At 54.2% G+C, this 23,674-nt stretch overlaps 1 protein-coding gene across 8 annotated transcripts in view; it reads right to left on the bottom strand.

Moving 5' to 3' along the window:
* Tbc1d14 (TBC1 domain family member 14) overlaps positions 1–23,674 on the bottom strand; it is an 89,420-nt gene that overhangs the window by 3,581 nt on the left and 62,165 nt on the right. For 7 of the 8 annotated variants that reach the window (XM_004847326.4, XM_087187297.1, XM_004847328.4 and 4 more), the window contains 9 exons: positions 23,580–23,662; positions 21,804–21,921; positions 20,177–20,283; positions 14,602–14,682; positions 12,483–12,577; positions 9,453–9,524; positions 8,765–8,893; positions 6,405–6,514; positions 1,118–1,376 (listed from right to left, as the gene is read on the bottom strand). In XM_004847326.4, coding sequence (XP_004847383.2) covers positions 1,118–1,376; positions 6,405–6,514; positions 8,765–8,893; positions 9,453–9,524; positions 12,483–12,577; positions 14,602–14,682; positions 20,177–20,283; positions 21,804–21,921; positions 23,580–23,662 — 1,054 coding nt within the window. The remainder of the gene's footprint in view (positions 1–1,117; positions 1,377–6,404; positions 6,515–8,764; positions 8,894–9,452; positions 9,525–12,482; positions 12,578–14,601; positions 14,683–20,176; positions 20,284–21,803; positions 21,922–23,579; positions 23,663–23,674) is intronic. The other variant, XM_087187296.1, reaches the window with a different exon arrangement.

Consider the following 23,674-nt stretch of genomic DNA (forward strand, 5'->3'; position numbering starts at 1 on the left):
CGCAGGAAGTGATCTTGCAACAAGCCAGCCCGACACCTGGTGAAGGCTGGGGTCTGTTTACAGGAGCTCGGAGGCCCAGACAGAGGGACGGAGGCTGTGGGACAAAAGCCTGGGTCCTTCCACAGACAGGGCGAGGCAGGGGCACATGGGAGAAGGTGGAGCACGTATCCACTCCACATGGTTTAAAGGTCTTCGGCTGATCACAAGGCCTGAACCTTCCTGGGATCTTGACTCACACTAGAAACCCACTAACGACATCAAACAAGAAACTCGAAAACGATACTTGACAGTAACTTCTGGAGTGAAAACAGTACACACTTATTTGAACAGCCCACGTGGTTTGGAAAGAGACAACATTTACAGATGTGACACTGCCGGACTCCCCTGAGAACCGAGGTGCACGCGCGCACACAGAGCTGAAATGAGATGGGCCGTGCTTCACAGTCCTGAGGCTGGAGGATGAGAAGGGGCTCGTTACTCTGTTCTGTTCTAGTTCACATATCCTCTAGAGTGAATGGAAACGCTGACTGACACGAGGACAGGCACCGTCTGGCGTGATGGCAAGGCACAAGTCTCCACAGGCACCCGGAACTCGGTGAGGCCCAGCACAGACAGGACAGGGCCAAGGTGGGTGGGGCTTCCCTTGCAGGACGGTACTACCTGGAGCCAGACAGCACCGTCAACCCCACAGGACCGGGTCAGGCCTATGAGGGACATGTGAAGGACTCAAGAGGAAGGCCCGAGCCAGAGGCGCTCAGAGCACAGGCCGGGCGGGGCGGGACTGAGAGGGACTGGCCTCCCTCCGTCAGCAGTGAGGCGGGCCAACCAGCTCCTCCAAGGGAGCACAGGCCCCTCGATGGGCCCCGCCCCAAGCAGGGCACAGCAGTGCCTCCCGCCCGTGGCATCGTTCTAAGGGAAGGAGAAGCTGCTGATGCCTGATGCCTGGCGCCACTACAGCAAGAGGACCGGCCTTCCTGCCCACGCCCATACCCTCCAGCTGACTGAGACCCACAGAGCACGCCCGGGGCAGAGCCGGGCCCACCCTGCACACAGTGGTGCTCCATCCATGCCGGCCAGCAGCTCTGGGGAAGGGAAAGAGGGGCAGGGAACTGCTTACCTGTGCCCACTTCTTGTTCCGACTCTGCATCTGGACGGTGGTGATGGCCACGAACACCTCATCTGCTGGCAGGTCCTCGGGCAGCCGGGTCAGGAACTGGGCAATGTGGATGAAGTCCATCCTGGTCAGGATGTCTTCGAACAGCTTCAGGATGCCCAGGGCCGTGCGGAAGAGGAACTCCTCCCCATCCCGGCAGAACACGTCCCAGATGCGGCAGGCCAGGTCCAGGGGCAGGGACTTGCTGTACAAGGTGAAGATCCTGGGGAGGGCAGGGAGTTCAGATTGAGGGAGGCGCAAAGGAAGCCCTGAACTCTAGCCTGGGGCTGAGGACCACCAGGCAGCACCGGGCGCCCCACAGAATGGACCTGAATGCCACACCCACACCCACTGCAGCCCGCCGCCAGGGCTGGGCACCATGGTTAGGACGTCTGCCTCCAGGGGCTCCGTGAGATAAGAAAGAGGGTCAGAAATGTGCGATTCCAGGTGTACGCACAGCCACCCAGGCATGGGCAGGGCTCGGTTCTTCCCTGGAGGCCTCTCCCTTTCCCTGTGGATGGCAGCTCCACCCTGTGTCCTCTCGTGGCCGTGCCGCTGTCCCCTGTACCCCATTTCCTGATAGTCCTCTGCTCCTGCACCCATCGAGCCTGCAGGCCCAGCAGGCCTCTTGCAGCCACTTGAGCCAGGGTCCCCCAACGACCAGGCCCTGCTGAGAGCCAGAGCTGTGGCCAAGCTACTTCTGACCCCCACCCTTGCCTGCAGTCAACTCAAGAGCACAGACCTCTGTCCCTAGCAGTGCCCACTCCGGCTGCCCCCAGCAGGGACACTCAGAGGTGGTGAAGCCTCTCCTCTGCCCTTGACATGAGAGCCATCCATTACCCGGAGCTTTCAAGCAGTCAGCTGAGCATGAAATCACAACTGGACTCAAAAGTGTGGGAGGCTAAAATGATCTCTCTAAAACACATGGCTGGAGCTGCCCGGGTCAGCCTGCAGCCTGGGAGGGGATGGCAAGCTCCATCCTGAGCCCGCAGAGCTGCTGCCTGCTGTCTGCAAGGCACCTTCCCGCAAGTCCTCAGCCCATGTGTGCTGACACACGACAGTGTGCAGGAGCAGGGCCAGGTTGCACACGCCCAGGGACTCCACACCCCTTCCTGGTGCTCTTCCACCGTAAGAATTCAAGGACATTCGTCTCCCAAGAAATGTGTACTTCCTCCAGCCACTGTGTATAATGCACTTGTAAGTTCAAAGGGAAGGAGTGAGATGTGCTGTGTATGTGTAAATGTATTTATGTAGGGGAGACACACTAATAAAAAAAGGGGGTGTGTTCAGGTACAAGTCCACTAATGCCAAACAGTGCACCCGTGTGGGTAGGAAGGGAAGGTTCTCCCATCAAGCCTTCCTGGCCTCCAGAAACTCTGATCTAGCCACGCCTGCCCTGACTGCTGGTCTGGCTCTGCAGGACAGCAGGGAGCTGCAGGAGGAAGTCAGGGAGTGAACTCTCAGAGTCAGGGGAGGGAGAGGACAGCAGTCCCTAGCTGTGAACAGCAGAGTGCCCAAGCCCACGCTGCACTCAGTGGCCTCACAGTCCTTACTGTGTCCCCCACTGCAGCCCCAAGGGAAGGCACCATCTTGCCTCCATTTTGCCGACCAGGAAACTGCAAGTAAAGGGAGGTTGAGAAAAAAGAGACTTCAGTTCAAAGCTAAAGAGTCAAAAGCACCTAGGGGACTCCCTCAATGAGGAGCCACTACCCAAGACGACTTCCAGCCCCGGCCTGCCACGGCCCCTCTGTGCCCACCTTTCCCAGCCCGCTAGGTCAGGAACGGGCTCTGGCCCCAGGGCAAGAGCAGGAGTCCTCCTGCCCTTCAGCCCTCCCGCCCTGGGCCTTCCTGAGCTCCCAAGCCGGAACAGGTAGGTGTGCTGGACGGAGAACCTCAGTGCAGCTCAGCCGGAGGCTCTGGCAGCAGCCAACACCCAACCAGACCAGGCTTGGGCAAAGCTGAGGCCTAGGCCAAGGCTCAGGCCAAACTTAGAAGCTAAGCTCAGACACCCAACCTGGCCTTCGCCCAAAGTCCCACCTGAGCCCAGGGCATCCTCCCCTGCCCAGCACCTAGCAGGGACGAGAAGCCTGCAGCAAACAGGCTGTGAGCTGTCCTGTGTGTAGTTCACTGCCCCACACTGCCCGGGTGCCGGAGCCCCAGGGGTCCTGGGCAGACCTATCTCCCAGGAGCCGAGCGCCACCAGCAGTTCCTGTGCAGGATGGGACAGAAACCCAAACCTCCATGGGCACCTCCTCAAACCTCTTTAAGTAAAACTCATACAACAATAGCTCTCTAAATATCGGCAAACATCATTTCAAAAAACATCAATCTTGATAAGGAATGCACTGTTGGATGCATTCCTTATCTTTGGATGCATTTAACTAGTTCAGTTATTTAGCATAAAACCCACTCATGCCTCCAAATAATCCTGCCACATGTTGACAAGCAAGGGTCCCTGACAGCCGGAAGCATCCAAACTCCATAGGAGGACGAAGGGCTGAGGGCCCTGGTTCTGAGCCTCAAAGCTGAGTCAGACAGTGGAAGCCACCACCAGCAGGAGGTGTACAGGTGGGCAGGCCAGCAAAGGTGGTTCCAGGCTGGGAGTCGCCGCTGGGCCCGGGGCCAGGCCCTGCAGACCAGAGGTGGCCACGGGGCTCTCTGGCAGGAGAAACAGGAAATGGGTGACATGTGAGAGCACTGGTGCTGGGCGGGAGCAGGCGGGCGGGTGGGCCCCGGCCGAGCAGGTTCTTCCGGTCATGCTCGCAGCAGCCACCCGAGTGAGTACCTGGTGGCCAAGCCCTCGGGGCCTCCCAGGCCACACTGGGGAGAGATCAGGCATCAGGGGCCGGAGCACTGGGACTCTGCCGCTCAATACTTCCTGCACGCAGAGCACAAGGTAGACGCTGCACGGGGCAGGCAGCCTTTATGGTGAGGATGAGGCTTCTGGCGACTTGAAGGCCCGATCTAGAGTCAGACGAGCTGATGGCACGCTCAGGGGCCTCCTCTGTGCTGAGAAACAGGGACATGGCTTCTGGGCACTTCGAGGGAACAGGTGGGCAGCTTCCAGGCTAGCCCCAGCAAGTCTCGCTCCTGCCTCTACTTCCTCCCCAGCCCTGCTTCTGGCCGGAGCTTGCACCTCACTGGCAGCACCCAGCCATCTATAAATGACGAATAAAGGCCGACTCATAGACGCACGTACCCTGGGCCCACTCCAGCTTACACAGCACTCTGGCACCACCTGCTGCTTGCCCGGCCCTGCGCTGGACCTGCACTCACAGCCACACCCTGCTTGGCCTCTAGCAACCAGCCCACGCTCAGCAGGCACAAGCTGGGCCTACAGCAGGCAGCTGTCCGGGGCCCTCAGGCGCCAGTGACACTGCAGCTCGAAGGTCTCAGTCCCTTCCTGTCCGTGTGGAGCCCTAGACTCACAGCCGCCTATAGGCTGGGATGGGGACAGAACTGTTCTCTGGGCCATGCCTGTCACAGCACCAGGTGTGAACCAGCCACCTGTCACCAGAGAACGCCACAGAATGCTCCCCATATCGTCCAGGGTAGGGGTAGGAGCTGCTTCAGGAACTCCTGTCCCTGGCACACACATGTTAAGTCTCTGCATGCGGGGACTGCCTTTTGCAAGTCAGAGGGAGAAGAGTTTGCACGCACCACTGACTTCCTCCTAGAACCGGGACACAACCAACGTGCTCAGGCAGGTGCTCAGACGCAGGGCTGTCTGCATCCCCTCCCTCCCAAACACCCTCTACACGTCCCAGCTCCCAGCCTGGGGACCCACGGGGTCAGAGCTCACGGTCAAATGGACAGAATGGGTGCAAAATGGGGGTGGTGAGGGCCCGGCTCCACAGTCGAACATGCAAGGGGATGGAGAAGCAGCCTGGGTCGAGCACAGCCCGACAGGCCACCCAAGTGCCACTCGAGGCCACAGTCTGCCATCCGACAGGGACAGCTCCCACAGCTTCAGCTGCAAGTTCCCACCTCCACACCCATGTTCATGTGAAGGACAGAAGCCACAAGCACCAACCACCCCAGGCTCCACACAAGGCTGCTCTGGTACCCGTGGGAGCAGTGCTTGGACCCCACCTTCTGGAAGGCTCCTGCCTCCGCAGAGGGTGACACCCAACAGCCGGTTGCTACTCACGGTGGCTCTATGTTCACTCTGGGAGCTGGTGTCAAAGCCCAGGGAGGGCTCTGCCCACTCCTCTGTGGAGCCCTTCTCTACTCCAGGCAACCTGGAGCCCCACAGGCCACTCCTCCCTGCCAGCCTGCTCAAGCGCCCTCCCACCTTCTCTCCATGGACTCTGACCCTTGGACTGGGGCTGGTCCACGCCTCTCCTTCCCTCTCTTCTCCTGACACGGGCCTCTCCACTAGGCAGCAGTGCGGGAGACCCCAATACTGATCATGCCCAAGGCAGGCTGTGAAGAGCTAACCCCACGACTGCTTGTTTTGAGAAGTGAGTCCGGCTGAAGCCTAGTGCCGAGGTCAGAGTAACTCGCACCCAAATTTCGTTCCCACAACTAAACCTTCTGATTAGAAGGACAGTGTTCTCAACACAACCATATATTCTGTCTATTCCGTTCCTAACTCGGGAGTACTTTGTCTTGTCTTTAACGAGCCTTGTTTACATTCATTCCACAGAAAGCACACGACTGCGTATCCACTCACAGAGCTCTGTCCTTGCACACAGCTCGCCTTTACCCCAACTGATTACTGTGAAGAAGAGCGCCTGGGACTGGCCAGCGCCCCTCCCAGCTGCACCGGCATTGTTGTCCTGGCCCCCGCTGTCTCCCTTAATTCTGCCTCAAGCCCACGCTATAGACTGGGCAGGAGACTGGAGCCTACTGCAGGCTTTGCAGCAACGTTTCAGGGACACCAATACAGAAGCTCCTGAGAAGCAGGTCTGGGCGGCAACCCGCTCACCACCCACCTGAGGGCCTGGCAGAGGGCCGGGCACAGACCAACAGCCACACAACCCATCTACTGGGTGGATAAATGGCGCCCTGCAAACATGGTTCCAGGGCACCACCTCGCCTTGGGGGAATCGAGGCCCAGCTGGAGTCGGAAACAGAAAGGAGCCCATGGTGCGAGGTAGCAGATTAGCACTCAGGAGCCTGGAGGACGAGAGCGCTGGGTGGCCACGAAGCAGGATAGGGGCCTTAGACGAATCCCGAAAGCAGCTGCAGGGAGGACAGTGAGAGACAAGGCAGTGGACAAGGAAATGCTCAGAAAACCCAGCCTTACCAATCAATTAGATAGATGTCTGGAGTTAAGTTGTTTTTCTTGAAATGAGCAAATAATTTCGGCAAATTTTCTTCAAAGAATACCTCAAATGCAGCAAAGTAAGTCAGCATCTAGGGAGAGAATATAAGACACACAAATAAACCATTTATCAGCACAAGTTTCCAGTGTGCAGATGACACTTGCTGCACTTAGATCTTGAGAATCTCACACAATTACTCTTACTCAACGGCCTGCTCACTTTGAATGGCAGCCGTAGGTGCAACCCGGACAAGTTTTAAGCGAACACCACCCCTAATCTTCACGGTAGCATCACTAGCCACGTTCATTGCTTCTTCACTTTACAGAAAAGAAAGGGCAGCTAAGTACCTCACCAAGGAGGAGCAGAGTACTAGCAGGCAGCGCTGGGACTTGAATTCAGGCCTGTCCCATCACAGAGGATGAGCCTATGGTTAAAGAGCAAGCAGCTTTTTCCTGACCCAGTCCTCCCAGAGAGGCAAGGGGTCTGACATCAGAGCCAGGACCTGGCCTTAAACCCACACACCCGCGAGCGCATGCAGTGAGAGATGGAGAGGAAGGGCCCCTGCCTGCACCTTACTGGGCCCTGCAAGTGTTTTACGGAAACAAAATGCCCAAGCAGGAGTGCCGTGGCACTGCAAGAGAGCAGCCTGCACTGGGAGGCGGCCGGATCTGCACTCTGCACCCTGCCCCCCTGCGGGCTGCCCGCAGCAGAGCAAAGAAACTGCTCGGCCTCATGGAGGGGCTGCACTATGGACCACAGAGTGCGTTTTGCAGCCCAGGGGACATCTGGGAATATCTGGAGACACTTCTGATTGTCACAAGAGGGGCCGGGGCTCCGGGCATGAGCATCTTGAGGGAAGGCTGCAGCAGACACCGGCTGACGCGCAGGGCAGCCCACACCAGGGTGATCTGGCCTGGACCCGGGGTGCTGCTGGGGAGAACTTGCCAAAGCCCGGGTCCCACTCAGCATTGTGCCTCTAGGATTCTGCCTTAAAGCTGTAAGCTAAAACTACTAAGTATAGTTTTTATTACATGTTTCCAAAGAGAAACTGGGATCTTCAATATTAGCAGAACTTGGGTGGAAATCACTTTATTATATACAATAACATAAGATTAAATTTACAACCAGGAATGAATATTGTAAAGAATGGAAAGCTCGTGTATATGAGTATCAACAGGCTATCCTAAGGGCAAGAATCTCGCCTGAAGATTTTTTCAAATTCTGACCATTATCTTTCTTAGAAAGGTAAGCTCTTGCCTGATAATCAAAGCAACATGTATACAAGTGCTCGTCCGCGGACTGTGAAGTACACAAGCTCCACACACTGTCCACCGAAACACACTAATGCTGTGACGAAACTGCTCTTGCAGCTAACTATGCAGCAATCAGCGTCTGTTCTATTTTACCGACTCTTGGAAAGTCAGCTCACTGTCTTCCACACTCCCTCCAACTCCAGGGCCTCACTACTCAGGCATTAAACAGGCAGCGCCCTCCCCTGCAGCCCACTGTCTGCTGTCCTGCAATCTCACGGTGAACACACGTAGTGACCGTCTCTGCACGGATGCTTTGTTCTCACCTGTGGCCTTCTCCGGATGGACTCCTACAGGCAGGGACACTGCTCTCAGTCACTAATTTAGCAGGAGCTGCTAACTAAGCAGGGGTACTGAGGAGTCCCCAGGACTTGGGGAACAAGTGCCAACTACTGGATGGTTGGGCCTTCAAGTGCTGAGGGCCATCTGTCAGCATAAGAGATGGCACTGGTTTAAAGCTAATGGAGTCACTTTTAGGCCTGTGCCTCTAGGCCTGAGAACACAGGCTTAAGTAACCAGAGTGCATTCGCTCTCCACTCTCCCACCTAACAGATGCTCCTGGACACAGCGCTTCCCTCCCGAGCCTCTTTCCTCACCTGTACCACACAGAGGACTTGGCTGCAGAGAGTGCTGGGGCCTTCACTCGGCCGCACCGCTAGCGCCTCCATGCCTTCAGTGTGGCCAAGACTGTCGGCAGCAGCACACAAAACCAGCTGCTGCCTTCTTGTAAATAATGGAGCTCAGTCTCACACACACCGCCTTTCTCCCACATACAACACCGTGAGGGTGAGCAGCCTCAGGGTCAGCTTCGAGACGTCCTCCCGGAAGACGCATGGCACACACGACAGGATGTGCGCACAGGTGCACAGAAGCTGCCATTCTCCCTCCCCTACTTCGGCCCCCAGGAAAGCATGGGTATGCTCACACCCATTTCCACACTCAAGTTCAACAGGCGCCCAAACAGGGAAACACATCCTCTATCTCCTACAAAGAGAACCGTTGGGCAGGGCGGGTGTGCAGAGCATACTCACAAGGCCATGGTCCACTCGGAAGAACGCCATTTGACAGGGTTTATTCAAAAGATTAGAAAAAGCAATAAAGGCATCAGCAGTATCTAGATTCAAGATCAACACTGCGGCTATGAAGGACATGCCCTGTACCTGCAGGAAGGAGAGAGGCGTTAACTGTGCCGCAAAGGTGAGAGCACGCTTCCACTCACTACAGGAGCCCAGGCACCCTCACACTGGCAGGGCCCCCGGGCCCCACAGGCCCCGCCCAGGCTGAACTGCCAGCCCCCACCTGCCCCATCACCACCCCTCTCCCTCTCCACTCCCCGGCCCCTCCCAATGGGAACCCTCAGCAGAAACCCCTCTTAGGAACCCATTTGGCGTGCTGAAAGTTAGACCAAGCACACACACATCTGCTAAGCAGCGAAAACAGCAGCACACTTTTTAAAATGTTTACTGCGGAAGGCTTTTTCAATTTGATGTTGGGAAAAATCACATGGAAAAAATGAAAACCACATCCAGCTAAACTGTGATTAATGCCACAGAGCAGCTCAATCTCTTTATGAGGAAACTGAGTCAACCCAGTTACCGCAAGACTTTTCAGCTCCTCGACAAAAGGATGAAAGTATTCAACTCGACATCTAGATGTCCCGGACAACACTATGACTTTCTTCACAGACAACATTATAAAATACTGAAAGACTTCACTTACATAACCCACATCCGGCCGGTAACAAGTATAAGCGCCCAAAATACTGTGCAACATGTCATGGTACGGACCGCCCTGGAAGGATGGACACACCAAAACGACACATGCGTCAGTCCTGTTAGTGCACAGAACAGCGTCTGATGCTACTGCTACTGCACTCCCACCGGCTGCCACAAGAGGGGCGAGCAGCCCACCGTGTGCATTATGCAATTTAATGAAGACACAACCAACTCAAGTTAACAAGCAAGTGTGCAACTCAGCCTATGAAGCTGCTCTGGAAACAGCTCCTGGCTCGGGTGTGAATACTACCCAAGTCAAGCACCCCGCCACTGGCTCCCGCTGGGACCATGCCGCCTTCGAAGCCCGACAGGTGAGCCAGGGCTCCTGGGGCAAGCGGCTGCTCCTGTCTCCAGATCTGCCTGTGTCCCCCCACCACGCCCTTCCCGCTTCCTGCCCGACATTCCGTCTGCTGTTCTGCCTCTCTGTACCCAGGTTTGGGGAACAGCTACTCCACTCAGGTCCCAGTAGCTTCCGCTCTATTTCAGACACTCTCCTGATACCCCCATCCCCCCAAGATCTCCATTTGCTCTTTTTTTCCCCATTTGCTCCTTTAATTGCTTCCAAAATATTAACTGCGTGAGGAGGCAGCCTGGAGCTAGCTCAGGGCGCTGTGGGAGCGCTGGAAGATGCTCAAGTATAAGCACCCACTGCGCTCACATCCAACACCCGCCCCGGCCCTGTCTACCCAGTGCCCAGCGCTAACACAGGGATAAAAACCATTCCTGTGTGACCAGTGGACCGCACAGCCTGCGGGCTCTGTGACAGCGAGGCCCAGACCACGCAGCCACACAGACACCCTGCCATCTACACACTGAGCAGGCGCCGCCTGCTGAGCCCCACCTGCGCCTGCCCTGGAGCCCCTTCTTCTAAAACCCTCCCTTGCTTTTACCTCTGCTAGTTAGAAAGGTGACCACGCTGCTTTCTGCCAGGGCTGAGATCCCACACTATGCAGAAGACCAGGGACCCTACTTCCCCAAAGCCTCGGGGCCTCGGTCTACCACACCCCAACCTCCATGGCTGCCTGACACAAAAGGGCTCCTCAACTTCTGGTGGATTCAGCTGACTTTTAGTTTTAATTAGACACAGACATTTTTTTATAATGTAACTAGCAGAGCAGCTGCAAATAAGGAGCAAGGTCCTCAGGTGGCCTGCCTGAGGCCATGAGGCCAGCAGGAGGGAAGCCTAGATTCAAACCCAACCTGCTGAGGTCAGAGGTAAAACCTTTTCTAGGAAGCAGCAGCTTCCAGGGCCTCCAGAGCCAGTGAGGAGCTGCACTCACCCTGGGCATGGGAGGCTTGGGGCCGGGGCAGAGAAAGCCCTCTTGTGGGGAAAGCCAGGAAGCCTGAGAGGAGCGGCTGGGGCTGCACGATGCGACCTGGACCAAGGCTGAGGGAGCGGCCCAGGCTGGGGAGCAGAGGCGCTGAAGTCTGTCTGTGGAGCTGGGGTCTGCAGACTGGCCGCCCATCCTGCCCGCCCTGGTGCAGGGGCACCAGGCACTCCCAGGCTCCAGGCCCAACACCGAGCCTCTGGGGAGCTCCCCTGGTGCAAAGATTCCTGAAGACCCAGATGGGAACGTTTCTGGGTGGACTGGGGAATGGGGACGTGGGGGAGTAAGAGTGACACCAGGTGCCACTGAGGTCCTGGGCTGCCCTATGCCAGACCTGGGCACAGTGGCACAGCCACAGTTCCGGCCAGCAGGCAGGGGGCCACCTGCAGCAGTGAGGGAACAAGGCTGGAAGTGGAGCCCTGGGACACCAGGTCAGCCGCAGGACACGGCTCCCTCAAACAGGACCCACGACAGGAAGCACTCTGGCAGGCAGCAGCTTGTACACTTGGATCCAGAGACCCCCACAGTGCGGGCTGGCTCTGCCCTCAAGCTGGCTTGCCGATGCCCAGCCCCTGTGTGGAGCGATCCTACTCCGGCCCACCCCTGCCTACTACAGCCGACTCCCAGCTCAGACCCACCGAGTCACGGCTCCGCTCCTCGGCGCCACCACCAACCCTGTGCTGGCAGAGTCCCACTCCCCACCTCACCCTCCACACTCATCTAAACTCTGTCCTGTAGCCACTTTGTCTGTGTCCCCAACTACTCCTCCATTCTTTACTGGTAAACTGTTTGCAAGGCTCGGTGCTAGAAACCCGGGTGCGGCAGTGGGACTGGAAGGTCCAAGACGGGGAACGGATAGGAGAGGGGAGGGCAGGCACCCACAGGACAAGGGCATGCACTGAATCAGGCCGGTCAGATGCAGAAGACTATGGAAGGAGGACCAGCAACTCCGCCAGCCTGGGTAAGGGAGGAGCAGAGGGTGCTGTCTGCTGGCTCAAGAATAGAAGGGCTTCCAAGAGCTCTGCTCCAAGGAACCCCAAGCCCTGGTGACACCCCTGGCCTGGGTCCCATTACCCACAGGGGTGGCTCCACCCTGCTCCGACTGCCGTCCACACACAACACTGCTCTCCACCCATCTCCCATAGCCATCAGGGCCCCCTGCACCTGCCTGGCTGCCTACCCGACTGTACAGACTGTACCATGCTGCCTGCATCGTTTCCCCGGGAACTCGCATAGTGGGCTCCCTGAAATCCCACCTCCAGTGCAGGCAAAGAACAGAAGAAGCCGCCCACAGCCTGACGACGGGCCTGCCCTTCTCCAACACCTGCAGAGGCTCCAACATGCGAGCCCAGGAGCAGGACAAGGCCACTGTAAAAGCACTAGCACTGGCACCTGTTGGAAAGGGTCCATTACACTTATTTTAAAAAGTGATACCCAACCTATCCTCCAACCCGCTTTACCTCTCAATCTTTTTTTTTTTTCCTTTGGTACTGGAGATCAAACTCGGGTCCTTGTGCTTGTGGGGCAGGCGGCAGAACCACTGAGCTAAATCCCCGGCCCTCTACCTTTCAATCTTGATTACACTACAGGGAGCCAGGCACGGATGGCTTTTAGGTAAAACACACTAGAAAGAAATGACCACTTACTTGCTGGAAAATGCAGAGATTAGGAAACGTTCTGGAAATGTCCAGTTTAATAAGCTCCAGACTGGCCTCTCTGTCTGCTGCTGAAAACCCAGCATCTGACAAAAGATTCAGAGCACAGGGTGAGTCTCAACAGTGCAACCCTGCCTCAGAGCTGCCTGGGGTGAGGGCAGCTTGGAGTGTCTCACCGCAGGAGAGGAGCACCTCAGGCAGCAGCCACCAGCCACCTAACATCAACCAAAACCACTCTGGGGAAAACAAGGGCAAGCAGGGAACGTGTATAAATGAACTCTAGGCACAGAAAATCCCAACCGAAAAAGCATCACTTGATCCTAAACATCACTGGTGTAAATTTAGCATATGTGGGCCCAAACAAAAGCAGAACTGCATAGGCTTCAGAAATCCCGCACCCAGATGCAGGTCAGGCTGACCAAGTGACCTCTGCACTCCCTGCAGCACTGCTATAAGGGCCAAGGAGTGGGTAAAGAAAAGGTGGCAAAGATACTCGGTGGAATACTTTGCAGTCATAAAAAGAAGGAACAACCATCGTTTTTGACAACATGGATGAGGTGGGGGACGTCGTGCTAAGTGAAATAAGCCAGGCGCAGTAAAACAAATACCACATGGTCTCACTTCTATTGGAACCTAAAAATGTTAAGCGCAGAGAAGTAGAGTAACACGGTGGCTGCCAGGGGCGAGAGGGGAGCTGGGGAGATACTGGTCAGAGAATACCAAATTTCAGTCTGGTGGGAGGAATATATTGTCCAACTCGATGACCATAGGTAACTGTATACAGTATTCCTGAAAATGCTAAGACCGAGATGTAAAGTGTTCTTACTATAAGAATTGTAACCATGAGAGGCAACGCCTATGTTAGTTAGCTAGTCAACAATGCACGATGTGTGTATACTTCAAAACATGCTGCATGTGGCAAGCATAATTCTTCTGTCAATATAAGAAGTAAAAAAAAATGAAAACAGTGTGTGGGATCTATTGCAATGCAACATGTAGTAATTCAAACAAATACTCATGAAGAACTTGTTTTGTATTTGTTTGAATTCCTGTACCACACAGTTTCTTAAAAGACTACTTAAAAATACACCTAAAAAGAGCAGCAATCCCTTGCGTGTGTGGAGGGGACCGATGGTGAGCAGAAGGGCAATGCTCCTGGTCCTCCACTGCTCGCCACGGGAGGACTCAGCCACCTGCACCAGCTCCCAGGGAACCACCGTGCCCATGAGCAGCCCCTGCAGGTCAGACCCAAAGAGCTCGCAGGGACTGTTGGGGCCTATGGCCTACAAATGCTACTTTCCTCTAATTTTGGTTTAAAAAACACTGCTCATGAAGTGATGTGTACATGTACAAGGCCCAATTGCTCTTAGGGGAACTCTGCTTGGAGGCAGAGAAGGTCGGTGACTGCCCAGAGCTGCACAGGCCGTCCCAGTCCAGGGGCTCACCAGGCCCAGGTTCTCTGCTCACGGACCTGGGAGATGGAGTCCCCGCTCTGGGCACCTGCAACCCCAGGCGCTCCAGTCGGCCGGAGCACCACCCTCTCTGGGTCACTGGCACTCGGCAGCGACAGGCTGGCTTCTTTCGCCTTCTCCCACGTGCACACGCCTCCCCCTTCCCTCCCCCTCAAGTCTTCCCTCCTCCTCAGCGATGCCTGGTGTAACCTCTTCAATGAGTTTATGTCATCTCCTAAGTCCCATTCCCAAAGAGTAAGTGCATCATGCTAAAAAGAATAAATGCAAACTCTGTTTTTTGCCCTGCAAAACTCTAAACAGCCTCCAAAACAAAATAATTACAATCTCAGGGACATCTCTTACCAGGGAGGTGACTTTCCTTCCTGCCTCCCAGTCTAAGAAGAACATGTTTGAGCACTCCTAGCTCATTCGAATTTTTGACTCCCCAATGCTCGATGACGCCCTAAAGTACTGGGTGGCACGATTTCATAACAAGGCCTCAGGAAAGTGCAGCCCTGGGGCCTGCACGCAGGAGGAGCGCACAGAGGGCAGAGCGGTGCAGATGCTAAGGGCTCAGGACTGCATGTCAGGGGGCTGCTGTGGCTGAGCTTTACGCCAGGAATTGTTCGGGGCAGCGTCCTGCGGACACAGGTCTGTACCTTCATTCTCCACTTCCGCGCCTGCCGTGCTGAAGGACCGCCACCGCTCCTTGGCCCGGGCAAGGCAGATGTCAAAGAGCTCTGGAAGAGAAGCCTCGGGTGAGTCTCAGGCGCCCACACTTTCCTCAACAACACCCTGAACACATGGGCACCTCCTTCCACCGTTTAAAGGCAGCTGTACGCAAAGAAAGACCGGCACACTGCTGCAGCACCTGGCCTTTTCTCCCACCACAGGCCACCATGGCCTCTCTCGCACTGTGCAGCGGCGGCCTGCTGCTTCTCACAGCTCTCAGCCCCTGGCACCCTGGCACATGCACCAGGAGGGACACAGCTGTTCCGTCCGTGAGCAGAGGCAGCAGGAAGCCCATCTGGTTTCAAACGAGTACGGCCAGAATCTAAAAGACACAGCCCCAAACACTAGAATCCTGAATGCTGAAATCCCCAAAGACCAAAATCCCTAACGTCTAAAATCCTGAAAATAACTTTAAAAATTCTTTAACATGTTCCCACCAGCTTGAACCACTGGCGGTAAGCAGGTGGCCATCTCAGCAGGAGGCTCGTAGTACTGCAGTGCGTGACTGTCCCTCGCCACACTGTACCTCCAGGGCTTCAGAGCCAACGGCGGGAAGACAGGTGAATTACAGCCTCGTCGCGAACGTATTAAGATGTTTATGCACATTTTTCAAGGGAGATTTATTTCAGAAACATATAAAAACACGAGAGAACACTTCACAGGTCACTTCACAATAAAATAAGCAATAACATATTTTTGAGAGTGCAACCATTCAGGTGTATTAAAGACACACCAACGGGCATGAAGTTATGACTGGATGAACTATACTCGTAAGGAAATAGGCTGCAAAGCGGAAGCTGCAAAGGTATATCACTATGGATGTAACTGTGCACACCCAGCTTTGCAACTGTTCATCTGAAACATTGTCAGACAACCCAACACTTTATTTTTTATTTATTTATTTATTGCAGAACTAGGGACCAAATCCAGGGGACTCAACAACTGAGCTACATCCTCAGCCCTTTCTGTTTGACTCAGGAACTTGCTAAGTTGCCTGGGCTGGCATCAAACTTTCTATCATCCTGCCACAGCCTCTCAAGCAGCTGGGATTACAAGCGTGTGTCCCCGCTCCAGCTCCACAGGACACATTTGACAAGATGGACAGGAACCAAGATGAATCACCACTCCATATGCAGACACCCCAAAGAGCCAAGATCTGAAGAAATTTTATCCTTTACAAATGCAGATGTACAGAAAGGACATCTCTTCCTTTACTGAGGAGGTTCCAAAGTTTCTATATACACACAGAATGTTTCACACAGGATGGGCACTGTAATAATGCACTTTCATGGGGTGAAATTTGCAAAAAAATACGTAACATAAATTAGAACTCTCTGAAAGTCTTTATAATTTATGCCTTCAGTGTTGGAAATGTGAAGATAAAATACACAGCACAGTAAATTGTAAAATATTTTTTTTAAATTGTAAAATATTAATGCTGACAATTTTTTTAAAAGGGAAAAAGATTTTTTAAAAAAAAGTAAAATCTAGGGACAGGATTTAGCTCAGTGGTTTTGCCGCCTGCTGTGCAAGTGCAAGGACCAGAGTTCGATCCCTGATAATAAACAAACAAACAAAAAAAAGTAAAAACTAAAAAGAAAATTCCAAGTATGTCAAAGCATGTTTGTTAGAGGCAGACTTCGAGCAACTGCATGCTGAGAGCTGGCCAAATTTCAGGACCATTAGCTAGAGCTGGAGTCTTACAGGATGATGAGCAGCCACTTTCTTCAGGGCATGGCTGTCCTGGGAGAAGATGTTCACGTGCATTTTCCATTCGGCTCTGCCCTTTTGTAAATCAGTCTATGTTTTTTGGGGTTTTTTTGGTACCGGGGATAGAACTCGGGTCCTTGCGCTTGTGCAGCAGGCGGCGAAACCACTGAGCTAAATCCCCGGCCCTCAGTCTATGATTTTATATACACTGACCTGAGCACTTCCTATTACACCCCTGCCCTCCACATCACGCTTCTGTGCTGCTCTGCCTATGTGGACATCCACCACGCCTGCACTTCAGTACAGACCGCAAAGGTGGTGGCAGGGGTACTGTTGTGGAGAGGTGCCCAGGGACAGCCGAGCTCTGTGACAACAGGCAAGCATCGCGACATCTCCAACGCTCCACATTGGCACCTGCTCAACAGCTCCTCTTTGGGTGGCTGGGTCACACTCAGGTAGCAACTCCTGCTCACAAACCTCACACACACACAGCCTGCCCTGCTGTCCCCAGGCCCATGCTTCTCCAGAGGATGCTTCTCAGGCCCCACCCAACCTGCCCAGGTGCTTCCTGTCCTCCGGCTCTGTCTCTTCCCAGCTCCTCTCGAGGTCTGGGATCACAGTCATCGCTGAGGCTTTAACTGAAGCTACCCACAGAGTTTTTACCACTTTAAATTTCCCGTCATTACTTCTGAAAAAGAAAGCAGGGTACCCCTGCCTTCTAGGCAGTGCACACTATTTTATTGAAGTGTAATTTAAATTCTAGCAGCACTGTTCCAGTCCAGCGTCTCAGTTAATGGCCTTGTTGTGGGCTTGTGAGGCTCTAACTCATGATCGATGCCAGTCTGCCATGGCAGCAGGGCACAGCTCTAAGACAATCTCCTACCACCAAGGTTCCAGAAGGGTAAATGCTTACAGGAAAAATGAGGTGTCCTGAGCCACAGCTAGAACTTCTGCCTGCTCGCAGCTTCCAGGAGGTGCTCAATGCTTGTGTCCCTCTGGAGGAGACGGACAGGAGCAACTGTGTGCCCGGTGATCACCAGTGAGCCACTCACAAACAAGGAACCTGGCAGCCTCAGTGAAATGGGTCAAAGTATCAGTTTACAAAATCTCCCTGTGGTCTTCCTGGTGTGCGCTGAGCAGTTATTAAATCCTCTTCCCACGAGACCGCAATGGTAAATATATACGCACTGAATACCAGTGCACCCAACTTTATCAAACAGATACTACGGGACATAAAAGATCAAATAAACATCAACATAATCTTGTGGGGGACCTTAATCTCCACTGTCACAAATAGACAAATGAGCCAGGCATGGTCATCCCAGCACAGTTCAGCCCATGCCTGTAACCCCAGCACTCAGGAGGCTGATGCGGAGGATCACCGTGAGTTCAAGACCAGCCTGGACTACACAGTGAGTTCAAGGATAGCTGGAACAATACAATGAGACCCTGTCTCAAAAGACAAAAACATACCGCCGGGGATTTAGCTCAGTGGTTCCGCTGCCTGCCTCATAAGCACAATGTCCCGAGTTTGATCCCCAGTACCAAAAAAACAAAACCCAAAAAAAAAGATATAATAATCAACAAAGAAATATCAAAACTGAACCCTATCTTCAAACAGACTTGATAGGCATCTACAGTGTTCCACCCAACTCCAACAGGGTGCACTTTCTTCTCAGCAGCACACAGAGCCTTCTCCAGAACAGGCCACCGCCTAGTCCATAAAGCTTGCTTACCAAACCCAAAAGAAGCACAATTACCTCATGCGGACTCTCGGATCACAGAACATGGAAATTAGAAATGAATGGCAAAAGAAGCACAGAAACTTCATAAAAACCTAGACATTAAACCACACATTCCTGACCGCCTGATCATTCACAAAAGAAATTAAACAATTCCTAGACCCAAACTGCAATGCCAGTCCCATGTACCCATGGGACAGTGAAAGCTGTCCTAACAGGGACGTTCAGTGCTGTGACACTCATGTTAGAAAAACAGCAAGCTCGAAGAAATAACCTAATGATGGGCCCCAAGGTCCTATGAGAAACTGTATTCCAGCAAATCAGAGAACCCTGACGAAATGGACAGGCTCCTAGACTTAATAGGAAACAGGAAAACAGATCTTTTGCAAATGGAAAGGGGATCAAGAGATAGGAGGGGAGTGGGAGAGAATAAAAAGAATCAAGATATGTTAAGTACATGGACCTGCTCCCCAGGACGAAGGTAAACATTAAATACTGCAAACATAAACTAATAACAAATAGTAATAAATAAATTAAATGCTCAGGACTTTTAAACGTAAAAGAAAAAAAGAAAACCACCTTCTCAGACCGTGAGCCACAATGTCAAAAGCACAAGCCTGACTTGTCTAAGAGCCAAGTTTTAAAGTACCATTCGACTGGCCTTCTTAAGTTTTCCAATGACACAAACACAGAAAGAGCAAAACCCTGGGGTTTCCCATCTCAGGGCACAGGTTTAGGACCAGCCAGGCCGGGGGTGAGGGAGCCAGCCCCATGCACACTAGACACAGCTGGCACAGCCCCAGCCTTTCCAGGACGGTCAGCTTTCTCAGGCGGAAAGGAGGCCATCCAGACCTGCCCAGCAACCACGCCTGGCTGCAGGCAATCCGAGCCCAAGCTCCCCATCTGGCACTGGCTCAGATGGAGTGAGAGACAGTAAGACGCATCCACTCGCTCAACAAAGGTTTCTGGAGGGCCTGCCAAGTGCAGAGAACTGGGCTGGGCATGGGTAGCAGAGCAGAGAGCAGGCAGCGCGGCCACGGCGTCCTGAGGACAAGTGACACGAAGCAGCAAATCATACAAGACACGGCTCACACAACGCAAGGCAAGATCGAAGTTTAGACAGAAGTTCAAGACGTGGGATTGGTTAATTAGCTGCTTACCCACTCTACTATGATCTAGTCCACAGAAGGTTTTAATTCAAGTAAAATCAACCTAGGCATCAGTGAGAACCAAAAATTGGACACACACGCAGACACACAGGAGCTGCACGTTACACCCAATTCGGACAGACAGGGAGCAACTTCTCCAACTTCATCTTCTGAGGCTGCTTCTCAAAAACTTCTTCCACAAGTGAAATGTTCATGCATTTTCTCACAGAAAGCCATGGATTTGGCCACGTGAGAGCTTTCTGGAGGTTCCCTGACCCGACCCCCCCACTTCAGGAAGCCAGTTGCCAGCCCACAGACCAGCTTCACTTGGGGAGAGCCACTGTCAAGAGAAAAACAATAACCCACCGAGGGGAAGGCACAGACCAGTCTGCCATACACTCACAGGCCTCCCGGAGAACCACTGAACACAACCGCACAGGCCTACGGGGCAGACACACGCTAAGCAGAGGCTACACAGCACGACAAGTAGCACGCGGACAGTGAGGTCAGACCCACTCCCTCGACACTTGGGCCACCAAAAACCCCAAGATCAGGCCTAGCAGTGTGCTGTCCCCTCTAAGGTTGCCTGAAAAACTCCCTGGAATGTAGCCCCAGGACAACAAGCTCCTCCACCTTCACATCTGACCAAGACCTGCCTTCCACAGGACTCAGCGTCTCGCCTGAGCTTTAAAGGCCACGTCCACTGTCCCTTCTGCCTGCAGCACATGCCCTGCCCTCAGAGACCCAAAGCACCTGGCACAGGACCCACCGCCCATGGCCCTCTCCGGGGTACACAGGCACCTGGCCTGTCATAGACATAGCTGCGTGGCAGTCACCGCCATCCTTCCCAAGGGGCCGCAGGGGACAGAGGGGCCCCAGGGTCCAGGCAGGGAGCCACTCACCGTGGGTGATGTTCAGCTCGTTGCCGATGGCTAAGCTCCAGACCCTGCCTCTCACGCTGGGCGGGATTCCCTGCCACCACAGATCACGAACCTTCCGTGAGCACCACCTGGACGGAACGGAAACGAGCTGTGTTCGCCGTGAAGACGGGCTCATCCGAGCAGGGCCACCCACAGCACCAGGGCAGGGTGCAGCCCTGCCCTCAGCCAGCGTGCTCCGGGTCTACACAGATCGTACCACCTCCTGCTGGGCCTGCTGGGACAGGCAGGGAGGGAACACGGGTGCCCAGACAGATGGGACAGCCATAGCCCCACTGCACACAGGTCAGCTGGTGGACCATGAGGGTAGGGACCAGCCCAGAACACTCCGAAGGGGGCAGGTGTCAGGACTGTGGGTTGCAATGAACACGCGCTGCCTAAGGATGGGGCCAGGGAAAGGCGGCAGGCACAGCACGGGGCCCAGGCTGAGGCTGCAGTGCCAAGCGGTGTCCCATTGCACCCTCACCTGGGGGACCCAGAGCCACTACTGCTCCTCCCTGGACCCTAAGCATCCTCTAAAACTGGCCGAGGAAGCCTTCCCCGAGGGCAGCAGTGAACACCAAGTGCAACAGAGTCCAGAGCACCGAGGAGTGGCCGGCGCGGAGTTGGTGTGCACTACAGTGTGTGTTCAGACCGCACCCGGCACTGCAGGGCAGGACCGGGCGGGGCTCAGCGGCCACGGGTGGACAGCCAGGGTCCGAGCCCCTGCCCTGCCACAGGGTTCTGTGTAAGAAAAGTGTCCTCATTTCCTGGCAGCACCCAGCCTCCAACAGACGGACACCGCCAGGGAAGTAGGCTCGGCACAGCCCCTGCCCAGGACAGCCCTCCCAGGCCCAGACCCTGCAGTGAGCATCCACACCAGGCGCGGTCAGGGGGTCCCCAGCACCGTGCCACCATGCTCCCCACCAGCCTCCTCTGACCGCACAGAAGACAGGCAGGTGGACACTGACCCCGGAAGTGACCAAGCCCCAGCTGCCGGGCTCCATGGTGCCTGTTCTCCACGGACACCTGGGTCACTGACACCAGGGCTCAGTGGCACCGGGGTTGGCAGCAGAGACAACCTGGTCTCCACCCTCAGAAAGGCAGGAGGGTACCCCAGGGAGTCTTCCACAGCCACCTGGAGCTGCGGTGGGGCAGGAAAGTCTTCCGTGGGGAACACAGAGCTTTAGTGAACAGGATGGGGGGTTCAGGTCAAGGGCACCCAGACTCAGGAAACAGAACATGCAAAGGCCCTGAGGTTGAAAGCACTAATCCTGTTGATGGTCCACTAGGGACAAGGCTGGGCCCAAGTGAAAGGAGAGTAGGGTGAGGCTACAGAGGTGGGGCAGGCAGGAGGCTTCAGGCCTCAGAGCTCTGAAGTTCAAGGTCTATACTGAGTATCCTAGGAAATGAGTGAAATTTTGGGGAGTGACAAAGATTTGTGCTTTACAAACACAGTCAGGATGCTGAGCACAAGATGAACTGAAGGGCAGGAAAGGGGCTGTCTCAGTCCCCTGGCTGGACCAAGGCAACTCACAGCAACCCCATCACCAGCCTCACCACGAGCCCCCTAGACTGCGGCCTGGTGGGCAGTGCCAGAGCCCAGCCTTACATGGTGTCCCAGTTGGGCAGGATCTCATTATTCCAGGTGAGGACAGCGTTTCCGATGCTTTCTTCCACTCTGCACCTTTCCTCCTGCTGCTTTTTCCTCCGCTGGGCTTCCTTGAGCTCTGGAAATCATCACAATGACAAACGAGAAGGAGCCTGTATCAAGTCACGGTGCAGAAACAGCAGGGAAAGAGCGCTGAAGCGGGCACACACCAGCCCGGTCTCCCTTCCCGCCCATGGATTCAAGCGTGTTCGGCACACTTTGCAGTGAACTTTTCAAGTGCAGCACGTACAGAGGGAACTGTACAGGTGCAAGCACAATACAATCGATCAGCACAGACAAGCCCGTCACACCACCACACCAGACAACACAACCTCACCGGACACAAGAAGCCCTTCACATGCTCCCCGCCACCCCTCCAAAGGTGACCTGAAAGGCCCACTTCTAGCAGCTCAGGTGCTGCTCTTAAGGTAGAGACAGCAACTCTGAGGAAGCCCAGGCTTTTAGTGTACACACACTCCACATCGACCCTGCAGCCATGGATTCCGCATCCACGCATTCAACCAACCGGTGACGGAAAACACTTGGAAAAATCACACCTGCACCAAACACGTACAGATATATTTTCATGTCGTTATTCCTAAACTATACAATGCATCAACTATTTACACAGAATTTACATTTGATTAGTGGTGACTTAAAGTATACACGAGAGGCGGACGTGGCGGACCTGCAATCCCAGCACTCAGGAGGCTGAGGCAGGAGGATCACCTCGAGTTCAAGGGCAGCCTGGGCTACACAGCGAGACCCTGTCTCAAATACCTCTCAGTGTATAGTACAGTACATAGGCAAATGTGTGTAGTCATATACAAATTTACCTGAGACTTGAACATCCACAGGTTTTGGTACCCACAGAGGGTCCTGGAACCCTTCCCCATGGACACTCATGGACTATACTTTTTTACTGTGGCAAAATACACATCATGTCAAATTTTACCATCGGAACCATTTCCCTACACAGCTCAGGAGCACTGAGTCCGTGTGTAGCTGTCACCACATCTGTCCCTACACCTTTCTCATCCCAACTGAAACTCTGTCCCATGCACCACTAGCACCCTGACACCCACCATCCTACTTCGTCTCAATGAGGGTAGTGGGTCTGGGGGCCCCAGATGTGTGCGAATGTAAAGTCTCCGTCCTCTGAGACTGCGAGTTCCACCTAGGGTGACGGCCTGCAGGCTGGGCATGGGCCAAAGCTCCTCCTTCCTGGAGGATACACAGAATTCCACTCTACCCAGGCACCAGTTTACTATTAATACATTCAAATATTCAAGAACCGTAGGTTTTAGGTACTGCAGGGGATTGTATCAAATCCAATTCCACCTTCCAAAAAAAAGAAAACAGCCCAGTGAGGAAAAGAAATTCCAATGTCATGCCTGAGGCTTTCTCTACTACAGAATTCTTTTTTTTTTTTTTTTTTTTTGGTACCGGGGATTGAACTCGGGGCCTTGCGCTTTCAAGGCGGGCGGTGGAACCACTGAGCTAAATCCCCAGCCCTACTACAGAATTCTCTTCCTGGATGGCCTCTTTTCCCATGGAAGTTTAAAGGGCTTCTACCTTGAAATAAGGTTACCAGGATGAACAGAGCCATGTATTTTTGATGGAAAGCTACAAATTTGAAAATACTAAAGCTTCTGAGGAAGTTGAGGTTCTAGGGTTCCAAAGATGAAATGGAAACTGTGAGAGCCCCAGCCCGTGCCTGGTGCCCAGCGTACCTACCTCGCTTCTTGGCCTGCACCACCATCTCTTCATACTGCTGCCTGTGCTTCTGGGCTTCGTCAGCTGGCTTCGCAGGGAGATTGCTTGATGGGAGA

Source organism: Heterocephalus glaber, unplaced genomic scaffold, assembly GCF_053883595.1.
Source record: "Heterocephalus glaber isolate CG9 unplaced genomic scaffold, H.glaber_assembly_v1.0 deba00001509, whole genome shotgun sequence".
Classification (NCBI taxonomy): Eukaryota; Metazoa; Chordata; class Mammalia; order Rodentia; family Bathyergidae; genus Heterocephalus; species Heterocephalus glaber.